Source organism: Dendrobium catenatum, unplaced genomic scaffold (genome assembly GCF_001605985.2).
Source record: "Dendrobium catenatum unplaced genomic scaffold, ASM160598v2 fragScaff_scaffold_1573, whole genome shotgun sequence".
Classification (NCBI taxonomy): Eukaryota; Viridiplantae; Streptophyta; class Magnoliopsida; order Asparagales; family Orchidaceae; genus Dendrobium; species Dendrobium catenatum.
Window position 1 is genome coordinate 392,005 of NW_021320035.1, and position 23,288 is coordinate 415,292.

Consider the following 23,288-nt stretch of genomic DNA (forward strand, 5'->3'; position numbering starts at 1 on the left):
ATAAATTATGCTCAAGTGATTGATAATTCAACTGTGCGGTTGTCATTAAATAATATTCGAGCTTATGGTGCGTCTCAAATAGATGGAGATTCTGGCAGTGAAGGTTGTTCTGGCATGCAATTTAATCAAACAATGCTCTATAGATTCTTAAAATCTTCTAAACACTCTTGATTGCAGGGCAAGGTTGAAGACCTCACAATTTTGAAAAATAGAGGATCTATTTCTCAGTTTTCCTATGATAGCTATTTTCAGATATTATAGCTTGACATTTTACTAAGTACTCATTGGATTAACAACATCATACTGATTCTCTTGATCATAGATCAGTGTTTTTCTAAATATTTAAATATTGTGACTTAATGACTCAAAACTCCATTTAGATTGTAGCATGTTATTAATATTTGGATATTATTATTATCTTTCAATTAAATACATTAAGCTTTAAACATATTACTACTCTAATTGTTTGTTTGAGTTCATTTAGGACTCCAAATTAGAACACTTTTGCGTTGCATGTTAGGTTGCTCATCAAGTGTTTATAGTTTGACAAATTGAACTCGAATGACCTAAATGTAATATGAAATTTTCAATTTAATGTTGCTTTGAGATTTCATATGTTCAATAAATCTGATCTTTTTGCATGAACTTATATTATATTATATTATTTAATTGAAATTATTAGAATGCCCTGAAGAGTTTAGAATGAGAGTAGAATCGCAAAGCTCATGGTATATCTCCTTACATTCATTTCACGAATAAATGCCTACACCTATCATCACTCTAATGCCCCTAAAAAATGGATGTCTGTCGTGAGATCAATCATGCCAATGTTTGGTACATTACCAATTCATAAGGCTTGTTATGACTAGATGCCCAACAAGGTAGGTGATTGTAGTCGATTACACCAACATTCGATACATAATTGTCTTCCAGACAGAGAGCCAACAATATAATTGGGCATAGCAGTGTCGTTGTTTAAACATCATATGAGCTCAACAAGGTCCAATGTCCCAACGTTTACACAAACTAGAATATGACGATCTGTCATCGCCACCACAATAAGTGGATAATATTCTCAAAAAGACTTGGACAAACAAAGCCTGATCCTACTTACTATCACACTAGATAACCGGCACACCACCGTAAGCATCAAGTCAATGCCTCCATCACCGCCATTTGACTGATGCTTAACTATCGAGATATGTTTGAAGCCTATTTTGCTAAAAATGATACCCACACCCATATTGTATTGAAGCTTTGCCATCCCTAAACATGGTCAATGCATTTGTTGTTAACATACATTCACTAGATTGCAAGTTGGTGGCCGAGCTGTCCGAGCTTCGATTCAGTTTAACAAGCACGTAACTGAGCTTTATCAAGCTTCAAAGGCTGCGAGTAGAATTTGAGCTCGGATAATGCTCTGCTCGAATTACTCTCAAGTGGATCAATTAGTAATAAGCGTTGGTGAACTATGGATGAACCAAGGGTGAAGCTCGGAAGGTCAGGGCGAACACCGAGCGAAGGGGGCAAAGCTTAAAAGCGAAAGATGACTGCTGGCAACTACATAAAACGTTTTCACGTGGCGAACCACAGAGGCAATGTTCATTACAAGCGCGGCCGCAAAAAAGGCGGACACCGACATAGTCGTATAAGGCTCACGAGTTTTTATTTGTCTCCAAGCTGAGGTTCAGCCATCAAGTTCAGTGCTCAAGCTCGGCCTTTTATGCTCAACCCAAGTTCGAGCTCGAGTTAGGCCTGACTCAAGCTCGACTCGACTCTTTCGCACCCCAAAACTCTATACTAACAATTGCCATTGACAAAAAATCAATATTATTATTACCAATTATTATGAAGGCCATTGTCCACACCAACATCAAACTCTCTAACATTCTTCTAATAAGTTTGATGCTCACTTTCTCTTTTGTTGATCTACTCTTCAATAACAAAAAATGGCCAATTATATCATCAACATCTATTAAACCCATTTCAAATGCCCGTTACTCAATACTTTTCACTTAATAAAAGTCATTCTTCAACTGTTCATAAAACAAATATATAACAAATTAATCCCACTCTAATTGCAAGAAAGGACAATTTTCACGACATTTCATCACATTAGTGGACTTCAATATATCGAACAATTATTACGTCCTCCGAACCGGACGTAGAGGAACGTCCGGTCGTTAGGCCAAATCGCGCCAAAAAACGAGAAATATCGAGCAATACTAAACAATAACGAGGAATACCATCACGTGAAGACTCAATACCGAGTTATACCGAGCTATACGAGCAATACCGAGTTATACAAAAGTTGTACAGAGTTTTTCCTAAAAAAAACTCGATACAACTCGGTATAGCTCGGTATAGCTCGGTATAACTCGGTATTGGTATTCACAGAGCGGTATTCCTCGTTATTATCAAATAATTACCTAACAATACCGAAACAAATACCGAGTTTTTTTGTAAGATTTTGCCTTCGACCAGACGTTCCTCTACGTCCTTACACCGGACCTAATAAAAGTTCCATTATATCACACTCATCTAAAAGTAATTTTAAGGATTTAAATATCACCCTGCTTAAATTTTGATAAAAATATTCTCATAATATATTTATATATATATATATAAATTATGAATAAACCTTTATTGTTGGGTTGTGCTTAGCTGCATGGCTTTGCTCCTCCAGAAGACACCACAATCTGCAGTAGCCTCCAACTCTAATTAAATATAAGTAATTACATTTATTCTAATATATAAAAAGATTTATATTTTATAGATAAAAACAAATAACATTGGAGTTATCGCGTAAATTAAAACGATGAGCATTTAGTCAAATCACGATAGAATTTTTTTTTTCTTTTTTTTTTCTTTTTTGAAAATAACAAGCTATGGAATTTAAAAATATAATATTTACAAATATATTCTTTGACCAATACATGATGAAAATGAGATCTTTAAATCATTAAGTTCTAACAGTGAAGAGTTGGCTTTGGCTATGTTTGGCATTGCTTTCTAATTATTTCTTAAAGCAAATTTTTAATATAAAAAATTAAAATTTATGTATTAAAATATTACTTTAAGAAGAAGTAAAAAAGTCAGTCTCAAACAAAGCCTTTATCTTTGAGTAAAATATGCAATTTACAGTGTGATTTTTAAAACGATGGTGCAAATGGTGTTGGAGGGCGGAGGCGATGGGCAACATGGCAAGGAATTCACATAAATTTGAAAATCATCTAAATTTAATGATTTTTTAATGAATCAAATTGAACTAGACGGTGAATTCTATTATTTTAAATTTTAGCTTTTAAATTTTTTTTTTTAGTTCAAGGGGCTTTTGTTTTACTAAAAAAGAAATGCATTGTAAAAAAGAATGCAATGTCAAATAAATATAGTGTATTTGAAATGTTTGAAGTTGTTTGAATGAATGTAAATGAAATAAAAAAAAAACTATTTTTTGTTTGAAAATATAAATGTAATGTAAAATAAAATGATGATGGTGATCAACGACGGTCGATGGTGGCAGTCATAGTGAAGGAGATTGTTGGCTGCAGCAATGGCCAGCAATAGATGATATCATGCGGCAGACTCTGACAACACAGTCAGCTTGTGATGTAAAAAAAAAATTGATTAAAATTAAATTAGACAAGTTTACAATTTATAAATATATGAACAAAGTGGTGAAAAATAAATTACACAATATTTCTTTTTCGTTAAATAAAACACTCCTTTCCAAAATCCCTTTTTTTTTCCTTTTAATCAGCATTCCATTTTCAAAAATCAAATATTTCCTAAATCAAATATTTACTATTTTTTATTCTTATATTTAAAATATTTTATCCTCATTCTACTTCAAATCAACACATAATTTAAATATATATATATAATAAAACAAAATTAACCTACCGGATTTTGACTTGCTCTGCTCCATAAGAATCTACAACGAATCGTTTATTATTATTATTTTGGGAGATTTATATACATACCACTCTATATTATTCTATTTACATATTTAACACCTGAAGTTTTAATATTACATACATATCACCCATAGTTCATTTTTATATCAAATATGAGTGGCAGAAATGAAATATATGAGTGGTAGGAAGGAAATATGAATGACATATTTGATATTAAAATAATATAGGATGGTATGTATGTAATATTAAAGTTTTAGATATTATATATGTAAATAAAATATTATAAAGTGGTATGTATGTAAATTTTAAATAAATGGGCGGCGATAATAATCATGGAAGCAGCAATGGGAATGGGTAATGATTGACGTATTCTTATTCTGCCAATCTGTTGAGAAACTTCGATATATTCCTCTGTTCGTTTTATCCGCGGGCTCTACGGAGCTATTTTTTAAATGAAAGGGAAATAAATATATAATATATTCAAATAAATCAAAAAGATTATATATTTATATCTGAATAAAATTAGAAAGGGTATAGGAAAGTATAGGGAGAGGTGGAGATTTGTTGAATGGCTATTGGAAGTACAAAATATTTATTATTTTTATTATTGGGGAAAAAAATAAGCAAAGAACTATAAATCAATATCAGTGTAAATTTTATTTAAATTAGAGAAAAAAGATAGTGTAATTTAATTTAAGATAAGTTTATAGCCATAACAATACCAATATTATCCAACACAAATGAATTTTATTCGAAAAAATATTTAATATATATCAAACGTCATTCGAATAAAAATTCAAACTAAATTTGAATTAAATTTGAAATATAAAATGGTTTAAATCAATTTCATTTGTGTTGTCCTTTGAATGAGTAGTCCACCTAAAAATTTTATATTTTGATAGCAACAACAACATCAAGCCTTTATCCTAAATTTGATAATAGCAATTAAACATTTTGAGTTGATAGAGTGTATATTTTACATATTCCTATTGTGCAAAGATTCAACACGCAGATGAAAGTAGTAAGATCAGAAAAATTTTTACGTGAAAATTCTTAAAAAGAAAAAAAATCACGGGGCTTGACCCAACTGTAAAATTTACCGTATAGCAAGTGATACAAAAATCTACTTTTTTTCACTGTTGAAGAAAGGGAGAGTATAAATATCAAATGTCCATAGGGCAGTTTATGCCTGACAAGAGGGTTACAAAAGGACAACCTATACATAGCAATACAGCTTAATTTTTCTAATAGGGATTATAGAAATAGATGTTCACATGAGAGCAAAAATACCCAATAGTAGGGTCAAATCTTATTAGTATTCAGGAGATTGTGGTGATTTCTAATGTCAATCTTCAATAGCGATGATGTTTGTTGGTAACGATAGATGGTGGTGATTTTCAAGGTCGATGGCTAGAAAATACAAAAGAGTCTCTTTTGAAGAGCTCTTTCTCCTATTTTCTCCCCCTCTCATGTGAATAATTAGAGTCTATTTATAGGTTTTTGAAAATGACATGCTCTATAAATATGAAAATTAAATTTGGGACCATCCGAATTACAATCTTAGTGAACTTATAATCAAACTAAATGTCTTGACAAGGCGAACTCAATGACACCCAAATTAATCCAATATGAGTTCAAATCAAGGGACCGAAGTATATTTGGAAGCTTCAAATTATTAACTGGATTATCAAATAATCTTCAAGTATTGCATACTTATAGTCGAATCAAGCGGCTCGACAAGAAGAATCCAACGAGCCCAATATCACTTAATTCTAACATAATTAAACTCTATATATGTTCGAAGGAATAAATTTTGATTGTTTGATGGAGCACTCCAAATTTGACCTAGATTTTTTCTATATTTACTGAGTATGTCATTTTCAAAAACCTATAAATAGGCTATTATTCCTCATATGTCATGTGGTGGAAGGAGGAGAAAAACAACTATAGAGAGAACTATCTTACATTTTTCAGCTATCGTTGTTGACGATCACCGCCAGCTATCACCATCGACAACCATCATGGCCATCGAAGACTGGCATTAAAAATCACCACCATCTCTAAAATACTGATAAGACCTAATCCTGCTGTTAGATATATATTTTTTTCTATTATGAACATCTATTTCTATAATCCTCATTGGAAAAATTAAGCTATGTTGTTGGGTATAGCTTGTCCGTATGTAGCCTAGTAGTTGGTTATAGACTATCCCTCTATGGATGCTTGATCTTTATACTCTCACTCTTCTTCAATAGTGAAGAAAGGATGATCATAATATCACTTGCTATATTGTGGATTTTACAAGTAGACCAGACCTCGTGATCCTTTCTCTTTTCGAATTTTTCACATAAAAATTTGAATATTAATTAAATTTATATAACATAAATGTGAAGAATATATAATTTTGAGAAGATTAATTTAATAAGTAATAAAATGATTAAGGCCTACATCAACCCCCAATTGTTAAAATTTTGAAGGACAATATGCATTTATATCATTCATAATGTTGATAAAGGCCTATAGTAATGGAATCTCCCATACTTCGAAATTTAAAGGACAATATGCCTGCTCCGGTATTGAATACTGCACACGTCAGAAAGCAGATGTGTGATGTATATATCCAAGTAAAGCATGCATACATTAATGGAAAATAAATTGTGATACTATATTGCTAGGGGTGTCCTTTACATGTGGGATTCGAGTCGAATCAGATTTGAATCAGAAATAAATGAATTCATCCGAATCCAATCCGTTTAGCTTTTCAGTTGCTCTAATATTTTTCATGTTGACCCTAAGGGCATCTCCAACCGAACTCCAAACGCTTGAATGACGTCCCTCGCCAGCTCCAGCTGAACGGTAAAACTTTTGCTATTTGGCTGCGGGTCAGTTGCCCGCCAATATTGGCGTTGCATTGTTCATCTCCGCCATTTTTACCTCTCTACCGAACTTGCTGCGGGAATGAAGAGACGACTGTTACCTGCAAAATGGGGAAAACTGGAGTTCGATTGGAGATAGAATCACGGCATTTTGTAGTTTGACAGATTTCTGGCGTGAAAAATGAGATTTTCGATTGGAGATGCTCTAATCTTTATTTTTTGAGTTGCGTCTGGAATTAACACACGTGTATATATATATTGCTATTTGATTAGTTTATAATCATAATGAGTTAATTAATTACTCATCTTAATACCTTTTTTAAAACATATTATCAAATTTTATTCATAATATTTTAATTCAAAATTTTTTATATTAATTAAACACGGAATTAGGCTGGAAAGTTATAGATCTTATTATTTTTATAATATTTTAATTTAATTTGAGAGTATTAAAATATAAAATTCAATTAGTTAGATATACATTTTACAAAATTTGGCCTACCAAAAAAAGGGAAATAGTTGATGAGCTCTTCACCCTTTTTAGGAAAATCATAATGTTAAAAAAATTAATAACACATAATCCTTTGATTAATTACTGTATCAATAAATATTAAAAAAAAAGATGGCATTTTAAACTCTAATTGATCCATTTATAAGATTATGATATAAATAATTATTAAATATTTTTTAAGTATAACACTAATTTAAATTTAATAGAAATAGTTATGTTAGGAAGCCCTTGTTGGGAAATTTCTATACCTAGGCCAATATATTTATAATTATACATTATAAGCTATCTAAAATTAAGCCAATTAAATTCATGATCTATTTATGAATTAATTTATTATTTGACTTATGTAACATCTCAATTAAATTTGTATGAAATTAATTTGTGTAAAAGCCGGATATTTATTTTATTTTAATGATGGGCTGAAATAAAATATTTACACTTAAAGTATAAAAAGGTCGCAATCCTTAGTTTAAGCGGTTAAGTTCTAATTTTCCTCATTTCACATCTTGAGTGAAAAGAAAGGATATCTCACTCTCTTGGAGAACGCCGCTCTAAACTTGGAAAACCGAAAACCTTACTTATGCATTAAAATGGATTCAGGTACGCTTCCGAAAATTCTTCTCGATGATTTGGCATGCCTTTCAGAGAAGATCGAATTATTTTTTTGTCTCCATTAAATCCTAACAGCCCTTTCTTGTTTTTTCTTCAGAACGAATTTTGTATAAATACATAAGAATATTTTTAATAAATTCACCTAATTTTTATAGAACTTGCCAATGTGGACATTCTTCGTTGCGGGAATTATTAGGCTTTATTAATTGGTCTGCAGATTTGAAATTGTCACCGACTCCTCCCTCCAATTCTATATAAACCTCACCCTCACTTGCAACAGAATCAGCCATCAGCATCCCAGACTCTTGAGAGAGAGAAAGAGAGAGAGAGAGAAAGAGAGAGATTCCATGGCCAGGGCCAGCGCTTCCTCCTTCCCTTCCATCCAAACCTGCTCCTCCGACAACCGCCAGGATCAAACCGTCATCTCCGACCTAAATGGAAGCCTACTCCGTTCACCCTCCGCCTTCCCTTACTTCGCCCTGGCAGCCTTCGAAACCGGCGGCCCTCTCCGCCTTCTCTTTCTCCTCTTCCTTTATCCTCTCTCCGCCTTCCTCCACCACTTCGTCTCCGAATCCGCCGGCATCCAAGTTCTCATCTTTGCCTCACTCGCCGGAGCCAAGCTGTCGACAATCGAGTCGGTGGCGCGTGCAGTTCTGTCGAAATTCTATGCGGAGGATTTGCACCCGGAGACGTGGCGGGTGTTGTCGGCGTGTGGCCGGCGGTGCGTGGTGACGACGGAGATTCCGACGGTCATGGTGGAGCCGTTCTTGAAGGAGTATTTGGGGGTTGATGCGGTGGTCGGGACAGAGCTTCGGGTTTATAGGGGAAGGGCTACAGGGCTGGTGCGCGGCGCCGGAGTGCTCGTCGGAGATAAGAAGGCTGAAGCGATTAGCAGATTTTTTGGTGGAGAATCGGTGCCGGAGATTGGGATTGGTGATCAGAAGTCGGATTTCGCATTCCTGAAACTTTGCAAGGTTACAATTACTATAATCTCTTTTTTTTTTAATAAACACGTTAATTTAAAGGAATCTTTAAAATAAAAAATCACGTCGACAATCACTACCCAGTAGCCGCCAAACACGTTGTTGCTAATTGCTATAATCACTGTTGCAATATCAATTCCCACAAAAAAAAAACTGTTGTAATATCCAATAAAAATAAAAAATACAATTTTAAAATATTAAATTTATTTTTTATTAAAATAAAAATAAAATAAATAATTATAAATTATAAAAATAAAAATAGATGCCAAATGACCCGTCAGAAACATGGTCATGATATTGAATTACCACCTAGTCAAGAAGTTTCTGCAAAGATTTTACAGTCAATTATAACAATGGATTTATGAAAAAAAAAAGAAATTCAATAACTTTCTTTTGGATTTTGCATCAAAAGCCCCCTTTAGAGCATCTTCAACCGAACTCTAAATGCTTGTATAGCGTCGCTCGCGAGTTCCAGCCGAACGGTAAAACTTCCGCTATTTGATTACGGGTGAACAGTGGAACACCAATATTAGAGTTGCACTGTTTATCTTCACTATTTTTCTGTCTCTATCAAACTTGCTGAAGAAATGCGCGAAAGAAGAACGACCGTTAACTTCGTAAAAACGGGCAAAATGGAGTTCAATTGGAGATGAATCACTGTATTTTTTAGTTTCATGACATTTTGGAGTGAAAAATGAGATTTTCGTCAGTAAGCTTGATTTTGGAGTAATATTTTGGGCATAAATTTTTATGTATTATTGTCACTCTTTATAATAGAAATATTAATTTTAACACCCATTATCTTAATGAAACAGGAATCTTACATGGTGCCAGCCAACTCAAAACTCCCAGCAGTAAGCTCCGTTGACCTCCCCAAACCAATAATCTTCCACGATGGCCGCCTCGTCCAAAAACCCACCCCGCTCATCGCCCTCCTCACCGTCCTCTACCTCCCCTTCGCCTTCTTCCTATCCCTTCTTCGGATCGTCCTCGGCTGTCTCCTCCCTTGCCACCTTGCTCTCCCTGTCCTCCGTTCCCTTGGCGTCCGCATAGTCATCCATGGCACCCCTCCTCCTCCTCCCTCCAGCTCCTCCAGCGGCGTCCTCTTCATCCTCCCCCACCGCACTCTCCTTGATCCCGTCTTCCTCTCCTTCTCTCTCCGCCGCCCCGTCACCGCCCTCACTTACTCCCTCTCCCGCCTCTCCGAACTCATCTCCCCAATCAACACCGTCCGCCTCACCCGCCACCGTGCCACCGATGCCGCTGCAATAAAAAATCTCTTAAGTCAAGGTGATCTCGCCATCTGTCCTGAAGGAACCACTTGCCGCGAGCCCTTTCTGCTAAGATTCTCCGCTCTGTTTGCTGAATTGACCGACGAAATCGTGCCGGTTGCCATGAATGTTAGGATGAGCATGTTTTACGGAACAACTGCGAGAGGATGGAAAGGATTGGATTCGTTCTACTTCTTTATGAATCCAAGACCGGTTTATGAAGTTAGCTTTTTGAGTAAGTTGGGGAAGGAGCAGACATGTGGAGGTGGAGGGAAGAGTAGCTTTCAAGTGGCCGATCATGTGCAGAGAATGATTGCGATGAAGCTATCGTATGAGTGTACGAGCTTGACAAGAAAAGATAAATATAGGATTTTGGCAGGGACGGACGGAGCGGTGGCGGAGAAGAAGAAGGGGAAGTTGGTCGGCGGAGGAGGGAAGTATGTGGTTCGAGCTGTTTTTTACTTGTGTTCTTTTTGGGAAAAGGTTCCTCGCGGGAGGTTTTGGGTAAAGGTTCCTCGTCTGAGCGTCGGCGAGTAAGGCCAGAAATGTTGATGGTTAGTTTGAACGTAGAGGAGACCATAGGTGTGCAAGGAAGAATGATTTGGAACTTTGCACAACTTGTTGTACTTCCTTTTCTTTTCTTTGTTTGAAATAAGTAAAATAATAAAAGGCTTTTTGTGTATGTTTATGTTTATATAGTTTTCATTAAAATAATGTTATGTATTTTGCTTATTTTTTTTTATGAGATAGTTATTTAAAGAAAATTTACTCTTCATTTGGGACGGCTTTGCTTAAAACAAATTTCTATTACAAAAATTAAAATTTACGTACTAGAAAACTGCTTTAAAAAATATTAAGAAAGCTGTCACAAACAAAACATAAGTCTTAGAATCCAACCTATCAAAATATTCAAATTTATTTTCAATCAATATGCTAATATGCTACCAATTTGAATGCTCAAAAATCTATAGTAACTCATCTAATGTAACTCACATTCCCATAGTCTAAATCAAATAATACATGTATCAATTGATTTTTTTTGCTATTAATATCACTTAAAATAAGTCGTTAACAAAGGGATCGACACATATACTTACAACAATAATAAATGATATTTTAACATTTTAAACTAGAATTAAAATTCTATTAGGAAACATAATATATTTAATATTAAAATGAGATTATTTTCATTGCATGTATAATTGAATTAAGTTTCGTTTGGTACGGAATTAGGTTTCGTTTGAGACGGCTTTCTTAAAGCAACTTTTTAGTAAAAAAATTTAATTTTTTTACTAGAAAGCTACTTTAAGAAGGAATAAAAAAGCCGTCCCAAACAAAGCCTTAATCAAAATATAATCCTTCTATATAACTAAAGAATAAGATTAGATGATATAACTCTATTACTAGAAAAATATTAGACATTCATAAATCTAATCATAACGAAAATATATTGAGAGTGTCTAATAATTTTTAAACTATACACTATGGTTTTGTTTGGGACAGCTTTTTTGTCGTTTTTTAAAATAACTTTTTAGTAAAAAAATTAAATTTTTTACTAAAAATCTGCTTTAAGTAGTAACAAAACCGTCCCAAACTAAACTTAAATAAGCTTTAAAAGCTTCTCTTTCTGAAGAGAAAGTCAGGCTTAAATTGTAGACATGGAGAGAGAAAGAGAGAGAGAGAGAGAGAGATTGGAGTCTTCACATTTTGACAATCTATAAAGTTGCCAGTTGCAGCATACCTCTTGGTCTCCGGTGATCTACTTATCTTCCTTGCATCAGCTTCTTTCTTCATACATTTCAATAAATGCAACCTGGTCCATGTGGCAGCAATATAATGAGTCAACCTCATATAAAATCTCATTGACGCATTAATAGCCAAATATCATTATTGCCGTAAGAACTAAATATTTATGATGAAACTCTTCAATAATTAATAAAAATAACTAAATATTTATGATGAAACTCTTCAATAATTAATATATTTTTATTATTGGTATTATTATTTTTTATTTTAATTTATTATTATTTTATTCTCTTTTTTGTTTTGAAATATAAATGCATAGCTCCAAATATTCCATTAATTATAAAAAAGGCTAAAAAACAGCTCATACCTTCAAGTGGAGAAATTATTCCGTGCGGAGTCCGGATGAAAAATAACCATCCGAATTATGAGTGTAAACAATATGTATATTGTATATGTTATTTATACATAGTGTGTACACTCACAGTCCAGATGATTCTTTTCCATACAGACTCCGCACTGAATAATTTCTCCTTTCAGGTGATAGGCCAACTTGAAAAAAGTTCAGGGATCAAGACTCAGAATAAATAAAATATCAATTTATAGCCAGAATATAACGTTTCTACTATAGAAACTGCAAATCCCGGTCGCCATAAGACCAACCAGGGGCAACAGCATGATCAAAGAGCTTACCCGCCCATAATTGTCCAGAGAGCCTGATAGAATTCCAACATCGTAGCAGCAAATCCTTCACTTCTTGGTGTCTTCTCCCTGTAGAGATTTTACATAAAATGGCATTTCTAATTACAAAATGCCAACTATTTCTTTCACGCCAAACAGAATAAAATACAACAGTAGTAGACAGAGAGTTGTACTAATAGTCATTTCTGTTTGAAGCTGCAATAGTCTTAAGAAATTCAAGCAGTTCTAACATGCTCCATCTCATCAGAAAAACGGAGGTGGAGAGAAGCACATTTTTGAGTATGGTGTAAGAGAAGAGCACAAAAAAAAAAGTGAGAGGTGCTTTCTACGCTTCATTATAACATAAATTGCAATCTTGGTGAGCTGGGATGTTTCTCAGAATAAGAGCATTAGCCATTTTTAAGCTCTTTATTATGGCTATCCAAGTGAAAACAAAAAAATGCAGCGAATAATTCTTGTGCCATACATACATGAACAATATTTGTGTAGGTGTTTATGAAGTGACCAAAAATTGGGTTATCTCTAACCAACTAGCAAACACTTACAATAGCTGAAACAGATGGGAGAGGAATAGTAGAGATGATGGTCGCAGCTTTAGGCTTCGTTTGGGATAAGCTTTCTTACAGCTTCTAAAAACAGTTTTTTAGTATAAAATTTTTAATTTTTATATTAGAAAGTTGTTTTAAGAAGCAATAAGAAAGCCGTCCCAAACAAAACCTTAGTGTGGAGAGGGAATGTCCAGCAATTGTATGAATTATTACATATGGCGATGCATAAGAGTTGAAGGTTGAAAGTCAAACATATGGAAGTGCTCAAATAGGGATTTACCATTATATAATGGGTCCCAGAGGAGGGAGATTTTGTTGCAGTTTGTGGGGTTAAAGAAGAGGTTGGCTTTTGTAATAACTGCAACCAACAAAAGGTGTAGCTTTCCACCATCTAACAACAAATCATACCAAGACCGCCAAATGAGAGAACAATTATAACCATATGTAAGAGAAGCAAGAAAAGGAATGCTCAGGCCCCTCAGGTGTTTAGGCATGCATGTTGAATGCTAGGAGATAAGTTGTAGCTTTCTGGTTTGGGTGTGTGATAGGAAATACTTGAGTTCGCAAGTAACCCTAAGGTAATACTTGAGTTCGCAAGCAACCCTAGTCAAAATCAGCCCAAAACAGTGAGCAAAACTGCTGTCCCAGCAGTTTTACAGCAGCTCCGCAGCAGGAAATGCACCCAAACAGAGAAAAATAAGGAAAAGAAACAAGGTTTCCATTAGTAGATGCAAGAAAACAAAGAAAGATACAACGTCCTTCGATTCGAGAGGAAGAACAACTCTCCACAAGTCTCTAGCAAACCCTAGAGCCCAAGCACACAATGAGATCTCAAACTTTTCATTCAAATTCAAGATGAGGACCTAATTCCCCCCTTTCCCCCTCTTTAACTCTCATCCCCATACAAAATCCCTAAATAGCCCTTCTATTCAAATTTCCCCCCCTTTCCATTCAAATTTTCCCTCCAACCCTTGAATTAACTCCATGTGGGGCCCGCCTAGAGTAAGTAAGGACCGGAGGGGCCCGCCTAACAGTGTGCCCATGAAACAAGAATTTATTTGCAAGCTTGTTGATGAATTTAAAGCAGGACTTTGGTATTATTGCTCCTCTTATCCAAAATGTAGTTGAATTCCATATGATAAATCTTAGGAATTGAAGCCTGCTCGCAAAAGAAAGGGCCTTAGCCTTCCAACCTTGAAGTAACGAGGTAACTTTGGTACTTTGGTTAAGAGAGGTTAAAAGTTAACCACTTTAAGCTTTTTTCACAGAAATAGGAATTCCCAGATAAGTGAAAATAGCAAAGGGCCCGAGGAGATTAAACTGATAGCAAAGTTCCTCTTGGTTGGGGGTGTCTTTTGAAAAGGATATATAACTTTTTGTACAGTTGATGATAAGACCAGAGATTTCTTTGAAATATCTAAAAATATTCAAAAGGGATAGAATATTGGGGATGTTTACTTTTTCAAAAGTTAGAAGATCATCAATATAAAGTAAGTGGGAGACTTAATAATCTCCCTCATTACATTGCAAGACGGAGTATCAGTGGATCTGTCAAAAAGATTGGAGAGGCCACTCGTAGCAATGTAAAATAAATAAAGTGAAAGAGGGCATATTTGCCTTAAACCAAAGTAAGAACTAAAGAACCCCTGATGAGAACCATTAATACATATAAAGAGAAGTGCATATTGTCAATGCAAACTTTGATCCACCTGATGAACATTGGTGGAAAACCCTTTTGATGTAACATGTGAAGAATATATTATCTAAAAACAGCATCAAAGGCCTTATGAATATCAATTTCGACAAAAAAAAAAAAATTAAAAATTTCTCCCTTTTATTTTGATTAAATTTAGAAAAAAAATCTTTGGCCAAAATTATATCATCAGAAGAAATTCTATTTTTTAAGGAAACCAACTTGGCTGGGATGAATGATATGAGGCATGGGAAGTCTAGTGGATATGACCTTGGCAATGATTTTGTAGAAGGTATTGATAAGGGTTGGGCCTTTAGTCAATAAAGGCTGTTGAGTGAGGAGATTTTGGGATTAAGGCTATAGCAGTAGTTCACCATTTTGGAGAGTTAGCTACTCAAGAAAAAATGCTTGACTGCCTTGCAAACATGACAACAAAACATATCCCAAAAGGAAGAGAACCTTAAAGGTAAAGCCATCAGGACCGGATGCAGAGTTCTTGGAGGAGGAGAAAATAACTTTTTTATTTCCTCATCAGTGATAGAGGCTGTAAAGATGGGTATGATGTGAATGGGATTTTTTTCCCCACAGGAGGAAGAAGGGTTTGGCCTCTCTTATGATTGATAGGATTGTAGTGGTGGGTGGTAGCTTCCATAATTTCATGATGGTTAGAGAGGGTCCCCAAAGGAGTAGAGAGCTCTCTAATATTATTATAATTCTTCCTTGCTTTGATCTTACCATGGAGGAACTTGAGGTCATCTTTTTCATTAGAAAGCCATTTGATTTTTCCTCTTTGGGTGACCCAAGAAGACCAAGAGACATTGGATGCCGAAAGGGCAACATTGATGTTTTTTATATGAGCATTGAGAGTAGAATTAAGTGGTTCATATTGAAACCTTTGAAGGTATCGATATTGCTTCTCTTCAAGGAGTTTCATTTTAGCGGTGATGGAGGAGAAAGATATCCATTTTTGTTCTCTGCTCTGTAACTCACATTCTCATAATGTATATCAAACTTAAATTATGGAGGTCAATCTTAGAGTATAAAGGTTTTCGCTTGAGTAGATCTAAAACTGAATAAATGGAATATAATTTTAGTAATAGACCTAGTGAGGGGATTGTGACTTTGGGCGATCAAGTCATTAATAAAATCACACGTTTTAGATATCTTGGATCTATTGTTCAGAGTGATTGTGAAATAAATGGGGATATTATCAACAGAATTCAAGTTGGATGGTTGAAGTGGAGGAATGCATCGGGCTTGTGGTGTGATAAAAAAGTCCCCCTCAAACTTAAGGAAAAATTCTATAGGATGGTGGTGAGACCTGCAATGATTTATAGTGTCGAATGTTGGCCATTAAAAGAGAAGCATAATACTAAGTTAATTGTTACAGAGATGAGGATGCTCAGGTGGATGAGTGGCTTAACCCTTAGAGATAAAGGATATAAAATGAGCATATATGTGAAAAGGTTAGAGTAGCTCTAGTGAAAGATAATATTAGAGAGAGTCGCCTTAGGTGGTTTGGTCACATAAAATGACAGCCTTCCGATGACCCGGTTAGGAAAGTAGAGGTATTAGATTTGACTAATGTTAAAAAAGGTAGAGCTAGAGCAAAAAAGACTTGGTTATAAAATATTAGAAATGATCTATCTTTATTATATTTAAACGAGAATTTAACTTTTAATATGACACAATGAAAAAAAAAGAATTCATTTAGCCGACCCCACATATTGGGACAAAGGCTTGTTATTGTTGTTGTTGATGTTGTTGGCTATTAATAATGCTTAAAATGCGCATTAATAAAAGAATCAATACACATCCTTATAACAATAATAAATGATACTTTAACATTTTAAACTAGAATTAATATCTATTAGGATGCATAATATATTTTGTATTAAAATGAGATTACTTTCATTGCATGTATTATTGATTTAATGGGTCACATATTATCCTTTAATACAACTAAAGAAAATATATAATATATGATATGTGAATTCAATGAACCTTGTAACAAAAGTAATGTCATCCTATACAAAATGTATCAAGCTGTTCTGAAAGATGTTTTTTTTTTTAAAAAAAAACATCACTATTCATGAACCACCTCTTGCAATTATTTTTTAAATCCTATTTTCAATTTACTTAATTTAGATATTTTTTTTTAAAATATTATTCTACCATCAAGTATTACAACAGATATTTGAGAAATTAATTTCTTTAAAAGTATTAAAAAAATATTTAAATCTTTTATAAAATAACAATAAAAAATAGATCAATATTTGAAGTAGCATTAATATACAAAATCACAAATCCAACAAACCTTGTGAATTATTATTAGAATATTAAAGGTCTTAACAAACAGCCGAGAACCTAAAACAAAAGTCAAAGACATCAATATAAAAAGATAATGATTAATAAGAGGAATTTGCAAGCTATAAACAAAGAAATAGTAGATTGTAGATATAATTTATAAACTATACACACTAGATAAGTTTTAAAAGCTATAATATGCTATTTCCGAAGAGAAAGTGAGGCTTAAATTGTAGACATGGAGAGAGAGAGAGAGAGAGATTGGAGTCTTCAAATTTTGACTATTTATAAAGTTGCCACCATACCTCTTGGTCTCCAGTGATCTTCCTTACATCAGCTTCTTTCTCCATACATTTCAACAAATGCAACCTGCTCCATTTGGCAGCAAAATAATAAGTCAACCTCATATAAAATCTCATCTAAACATTAATAGCCAAATATCATTATTGCAGTGTTCGGAACATCTAGGAGGATCAATTTGGTAAGAAGAAACAGGAAAAACTTCCATTAAAATGTCATTAATCAAAACCCGAACCAACTTGATATGAACAAGGTTATCCACCTTGTTGTTTCTATCTCCAAATACTCCAAATATAATTGACGGAGCAGCAAATAGCAAGCTTGAAGGCATTAGAAATAGATTTATTCTTCATTATTCAAAAAAATTATACGAATTTAGGCTAAACTTTCAAAGTTTTGTAGGATATGGGGGACGCTGTGCTTGTCCTTGGCATTCATCTGGCAAATCTACACTCTCTGGCTGCTTGTCCAACTTCACGAATCAGCCACTGGAATCCGCTACAGCAGATATATTCATTTAGCGAAGGATTGCTTTGGTGAGCTTGCTGTTGTTTATAATATTTCCTCCCATTTTTTCACTATTATCCCCACAATAGTTGAAATCTCTAAAAATTGCCCAAGGTTGGGTAATAGAAGTAGCTGGGCTTGTGATGCTATTCCAAGACTGGGTCTAGTGGAGGGAGAGTTGGCTGCATATACTACAGATAGAAGAAACGAGGTAGATGAAGAGCAAGTAATCAGTCCATGGACAAGGTGGCTGTCAGAAAAAAATGACTTGGAAGTTAATATAGCTTGAATTCCATTTTATCAAAATACTATCCGGATGAGAGGAAATGAAATAATCATACTTTGCCTTCATTTTTATAAAGCTTATAAGATTTGCAAAACCATTTATCCTCCAATTGAGCAGAATTAACCTTGGCTTCCAAAATGCAAAATAGTTCTAGGCTATAAGTGCTGATAAGATCTTTGTAGATAAGGACCCTGTCAATCCTTGTGAAAGCCACTTACATTCCAAGATGCAAAAGTTGTGGGAGTCATTACATTTTTGTGGAGTGGGCGGCTTGTTTCTTAGCCTTGTGGTTTTGGATCTTAAGGGATGCAGAGGGGGTGCCTTGATGAGAGACTAGGAATTTTCTAAAGTTGGCCTGGAAAACGTTTTCCATGGTACTTAGGATATTGAATTTATTGGTGGATTGGCTGGAGACTGAGGTTAGATTGGTGGAGGAGGGTTCAATGTTGGTGGATTCATTGGAAGGGCTATTGAGGTTGAGGGATGATTTTTGTTGGCTGGGCGTGATGGTTAGGAAGGTCTCTTCTTGTTCTTCAACAGGGTTGAGACTTTTAAGCATGTGAGAGGGTTGATCAGCATTGTTGGGAAGGATAGGACGGTGATTTTAATGGTTGGGTGCTGAAAAAATTGGCAATTTCAGATGCTGAGAGGGAGGCCAGGGATTTTGATCTAGATTGGTATTGATAAGAACTCGCTTAGGAGAGAAATCAAGTGACCAGTTTTGCAAAATAAATGACTTTCAAAAAAGTAAGAGGGACCACCAGTTCAAAACATTTTGTAGCCTTCTATTAAAAAAAAACTTGAATAAAAAGAAGCCGTCATTCATGGAGAGAAGTTTAAGTATAGCTTTAAGCTTTCAAAATTTCTAAACAAAGCCAAGAAGTGATTCATAGAATGACTGCTTGCCTATATAGTAGCCAAAGAGATATATTTCTTTCCTTGGAACCCTCTTCAACTTCTTCCACAAAGAAATGGATAGTATCATTAGGCGGAGGTGTAGTTCATTGGTAAGTCATAGATGGAAGGATTATTGGTTTCTAATAGGTTTTCGTGTTCATTGAAATCTCAAAAGAGGAGGCATGGATTGCAAGACTGGAGCAATCTTCTAGGTGGGTTTTAGGGTTAGGTTTTTGCTGAGAAGGAGAGGAAAATCTTGATGAGAAGTTCCTAAGAGAAGTATTTTGTGGAGGGAAGCGGGCATATGTTTGTTGAATAGGCTCTCAAGAGTTGAGGAATGAGAGGGTGGTGGCAATTTCATGGAGGGGAAGGGGGAAGACCCACCAGCCAGGCTAGGGCATAGGAGGCGACTCAAAAAATAATTAGGTTTAGAATTTTCGAGAAAGAATCAACATCATAGCCTAATTATTTATATATAAGTATATTTGTAATAGCATTATCAACTAAAAAGTAGCATTTCATGCTTTCTATCAGTATTTTGGCCTTGATCCACCCATGCCTCCATATTCAAGTTCCCGTTCTCGCTCCAAATTTTCTATAGAGATTTATTCTCATCTCTCTCCATTCCTCTCATATTCCACAGCTGCACATATATTCCCTCTCTTCCTTCTATGTTTGAGAGCATCTCATCCCATCACCCTCACTCTCATCTCTCGCAATAATAGCCACATGCCACCAAACACTTCAAACAAATTCCACCCTAAAGCAACATTGTTGCATCTTGTTCTCTCTACAGTGCTAACAAAGACCATTCTCAATCTCTTCCAAATGGATGAACAATTGAAATCATTTTTTAGCATAATTAGCTCATAAAACCTCTTCCCATAAGCTCCAGTTCGAATCCCCCAAATCAAAGTTTTGGCAATCTGATAGGAAATACTTGAGTTCGCAAGTAACCCTAAGGTAATACTTGAGTTCGCAAGCAACCCTAGTCAAAATCAGCCCAAAACAGTGAGCAAAACTGCTGTCCCGACAGTTTTACAGCAGCTCCGCAGCAGGAAATGCACCCAAACAGAGAAAAATAAGGAAAAGAAACAAGGTTTCCACTAGTGGATGCAAGAAAACAAAGAAAGATACAACGTCCTTCGATTCGAGAGAAAGAATAACTCTCCACAAGTCTCTAGCAAACCCTAGAGCCCAAGCACACAATGAGATCTCAAACTTTTCATTCAAATTCAAGATGAGGACCTAATTCCCCCCTTTCCCCCTCTTTAACTCTCATCCCCATACAAAATCCCTAAACAGCCCTTCTATTCAAATTCCCCCCCTTTCCATTCAAATTTTCCCTCCAACCCTTGAATTAACTCCATGTGGGGCCCGCCTAGAGTAAGTAAGGACCGGAGGGGCCCACCTAACATTACTCCCCTCCCAAAGACTCACCTTGTCCTCAAGGTGAAATGAAGGGAATTGATCTTTCATTCTTTCAAATGGCTCCCACGTAGCATCAAATTCGGGGAGCCCTTTCCATGCGATCAACACCTCTTTGTTTCCTTCCTGGTCAAGTCTCACATCTTTCAGCTCCAGAGGTTCTAGGATCACTTCCATCTCCTCAGTTAATGTGGTTGGCAGTTCAACACTGGTTGCATACTCCCCAATGGCTTTTCTCAGCTGTGATACATGAAATACTGGATGTATAGTGGCCGAAGGTGGTAATTTCAAACGGTATGCCACTGCCCCAATTTTATCTAATATCTCATAGGGGCCAAAATACCTTGGGGATAACTTCTCATTTCTTCTGTTGGCCAAGGTCCTCTGTCTGTAGGGCCGTAGTTTTAGAAATACCTTCTCACCTACTTCAAATTGGATATCCCTTCTGTGTGCATCCGCCTGTTTCTTCATGATCTGTTGTGCCCTCATCAGATGTTTCTTCAACTCCTCCAGCATCCTATCCCTTTCTTCCAAATGCTGCTCTACTGAAGATACGGGTGTGCTGCCCCTTCCATAATGCACCAAATGTGGTGGATCTCTTCCATATAGCACTCTAAAAGGGGTCATCCTGGAAGCTGAGTGGTACGAGGTATTGTACCAATACTCTGCCCAGGCCAACCATTTGGCCCATACCCTTGGTGTTTCAGAAGCAAAACACCTTAAGTAAGTTTCCAAGCTCCGATTTACAACCTCTGTTTGCCCGTCTGTTTGCGGATGGTAGGCTGTGCTCCTTTTGAGAATAGTCCCCTGTAACCTGAACAGCTCCTTCCAAAACTGGCTGAGGAACACCTTGTCGCGATCAGACACTATCGACTCTGGAATTCCATGTAATCTAACCACTTCCCTGATGAAAGAAGCCGCCACTGTCACTGCAGTGTAGGGGTGTCGAAGGGGTGTGAAATGTGCATACTTGCTCAGTCTATCAACCACCACCATAATAACAGTGAATCCCTCCGATCGTGGTAGGCCATCCACGAAATCCATGGACACTTCCTCCCATACTCTATTTGGAAGCGACAAGGGCTGTAGTAACCCCCCTGGAGCCATCGCCATATACTTGTTTCTCTGACACACTTCGCACCTCGCCACTGTCTCCTGCACTTGCTTATGCATTCCTTTCCAGTATAATTCTGCGGCCAGCCTCCGGTATGTCTTTTCTACTCCAGAATGACCTCCAATGGCGCTCCCATGAAACTCCTGTAATAGCTGGGGAATGTGGATGGAATTTTGTGGTATCACAAACCTTCCTTGGTTCAACAATCTCCCCCCCTCAAGGGTGTAGCTTGGGTGGCTGCTCTTATCCTTCAATAGATCCAATCGGATCTTCTTCAATTCTTCATCATGCTCACTCTCTCTCTGGATTTCCCCCCAATCCACCATTAGGGGTACCGACATGGTTACCGCCTGTAGCTCTCCCCCACACCTGGATAAGGCATCAGCCGCCTTATTCTCCAACCCTGGTCGGTACTGGATCTCAAAATCGTATCCCAATAGTTTAGACAGCCACCTCTGATGTTCCTCTGTCACCATCCGTTGTTCCAACAGGTATTTCAGGCTCCTCTGATCCGTCCTGACGACAAAATGTCGTCCTAGCAGGGAGGGTCTCCACTTCTGAATTGCCAATACTATTATGGCCATCAATTCCCGTTCATATACAGACTTCAGTCTTGCTCTTGTTGCCAACACCTGACTGAAGTAGGCAATGGGTCTATGCTGCTGCATCAGCACCGCCCCCAACCCATACCCGGATGCGTCTGTCTCCACCACGAACGTCTGACTGAAGTCTGGTAGGGCCAAAACTGGTACCGTGGTCATTGCCTTCTTAAGCTTCTCAAAAGCTTGAGTAGCCGCTTCTCCCCACAAGAAACTATCCTTCTTTAACTGCTCTGTCAAGGGCAAGGCTATGTTGCTGTACCCTTTCACAAACCTCCGGTAGTAGCCCGTCAGTCCCAGGAATCCCCTCAGCTCCCTCAAGTTCCTAGGTAGAGGCCACCGTTGCATGGCTTCGATCTTGGCTGAATCAGCTGCCACCCCTTCCTTAGATACCAAGTGTCCCAGATACTCCACACTCTTCTGGGCGAAGCTACACTTCTTCAGATTGGCTTTAAACTCGTGCTCCCGTAGCACTCCAAAGACCACCTTCAAATGCTCCTGGTGCTCCTCCTCGGATCGACTGTACACCAGTATGTCATCGAAGAAAACTAGTACAAACCTCCGCAGGTACGGCCGAAACACCCTGTTCATCAAGGATTGGAAAGTGGCTGGAGCATTGGTAAGCCCAAATGGCATCACCAAGAACTCATAGTGCCCCTCGTGTGTCCTGAATGCCGTCTTCGGAATATCCTCCCCTTTCATCCTGATTTGGTGGTAGCCCGACTTCAAATCCATCTTAGAGAACACTACTGCTCCATACAGCTCATCCAGTAGCTCATCGATCACCGGAATGGGAAACTTATCCGGCACAGTTTCCTTATTCAATGCCCTGTAATCCACGCAGAATCTCCAGCTACCATCCTTCTTTTTAACCAGTAGTACAGGACTAGAGAAAGGACTCACACTTGGTCTGATGATCCCCGCGTCCAACATCTCCTTAATCAGCTTCTCGATCTCGTCCTTCTGAATTTGGGGGTAACGATAGGGTCGCACA

The 23,288-nt window shown here is 36.5% G+C and overlaps 2 protein-coding genes across 2 annotated transcripts in view; one reads left to right on the plus strand and one right to left on the minus strand.

Annotated features, from left to right (window-relative positions):
• Positions 1 to 8,154: 8,154 nt before the first annotated feature.
• On the plus strand, positions 8,155 to 10,824 carry LOC110103158 (glycerol-3-phosphate 2-O-acyltransferase 6). The gene is made up of 2 exons (XM_020831756.2): positions 8,155 to 8,890; positions 9,715 to 10,824. The coding sequence occupies exons 1-2, from the start codon at positions 8,264 to 8,266 to the stop codon at positions 10,705 to 10,707; spliced, it is 1,620 nt and encodes a 539-aa protein (XP_020687415.1). The 5' UTR covers positions 8,155 to 8,263; the 3' UTR covers positions 10,708 to 10,824.
• A 1,022-nt stretch (positions 10,825 to 11,846) lies between these two features.
• The window catches only part of LOC110103159 (pentatricopeptide repeat-containing protein At1g77405), an 18,531-nt gene continuing 7,089 nt past the window's right edge, over positions 11,847 to 23,288 (minus strand). The window contains exons 2-4 of the mRNA XM_020831757.2: positions 17,469 to 17,532; positions 12,607 to 12,684; positions 11,847 to 11,983 (exon numbers count right to left, since the gene is read on the minus strand). The gene's annotated coding sequence lies outside the window, so the exon portion shown is untranslated. The remainder of the gene's footprint in view (positions 11,984 to 12,606; positions 12,685 to 17,468; positions 17,533 to 23,288) is intronic.

What these genes read in the sequence shown, in the direction of transcription:
- LOC110103158 (XM_020831756.2), top strand. Translation starts at nt 8,264, where the DNA reads ATGGCCAGGGCCAGCGCTTCCTCCTTCCCTTCCATCCAAACCTGCTCC. An exon ending in CATTCCTGAAACTTTGCAAG is followed by an intron (nt 8,891 to 9,714) that starts GTTACAATTACT and finishes TTAATGAAACAG; the next exon opens with GAATCTTACATGGTGCCAGC.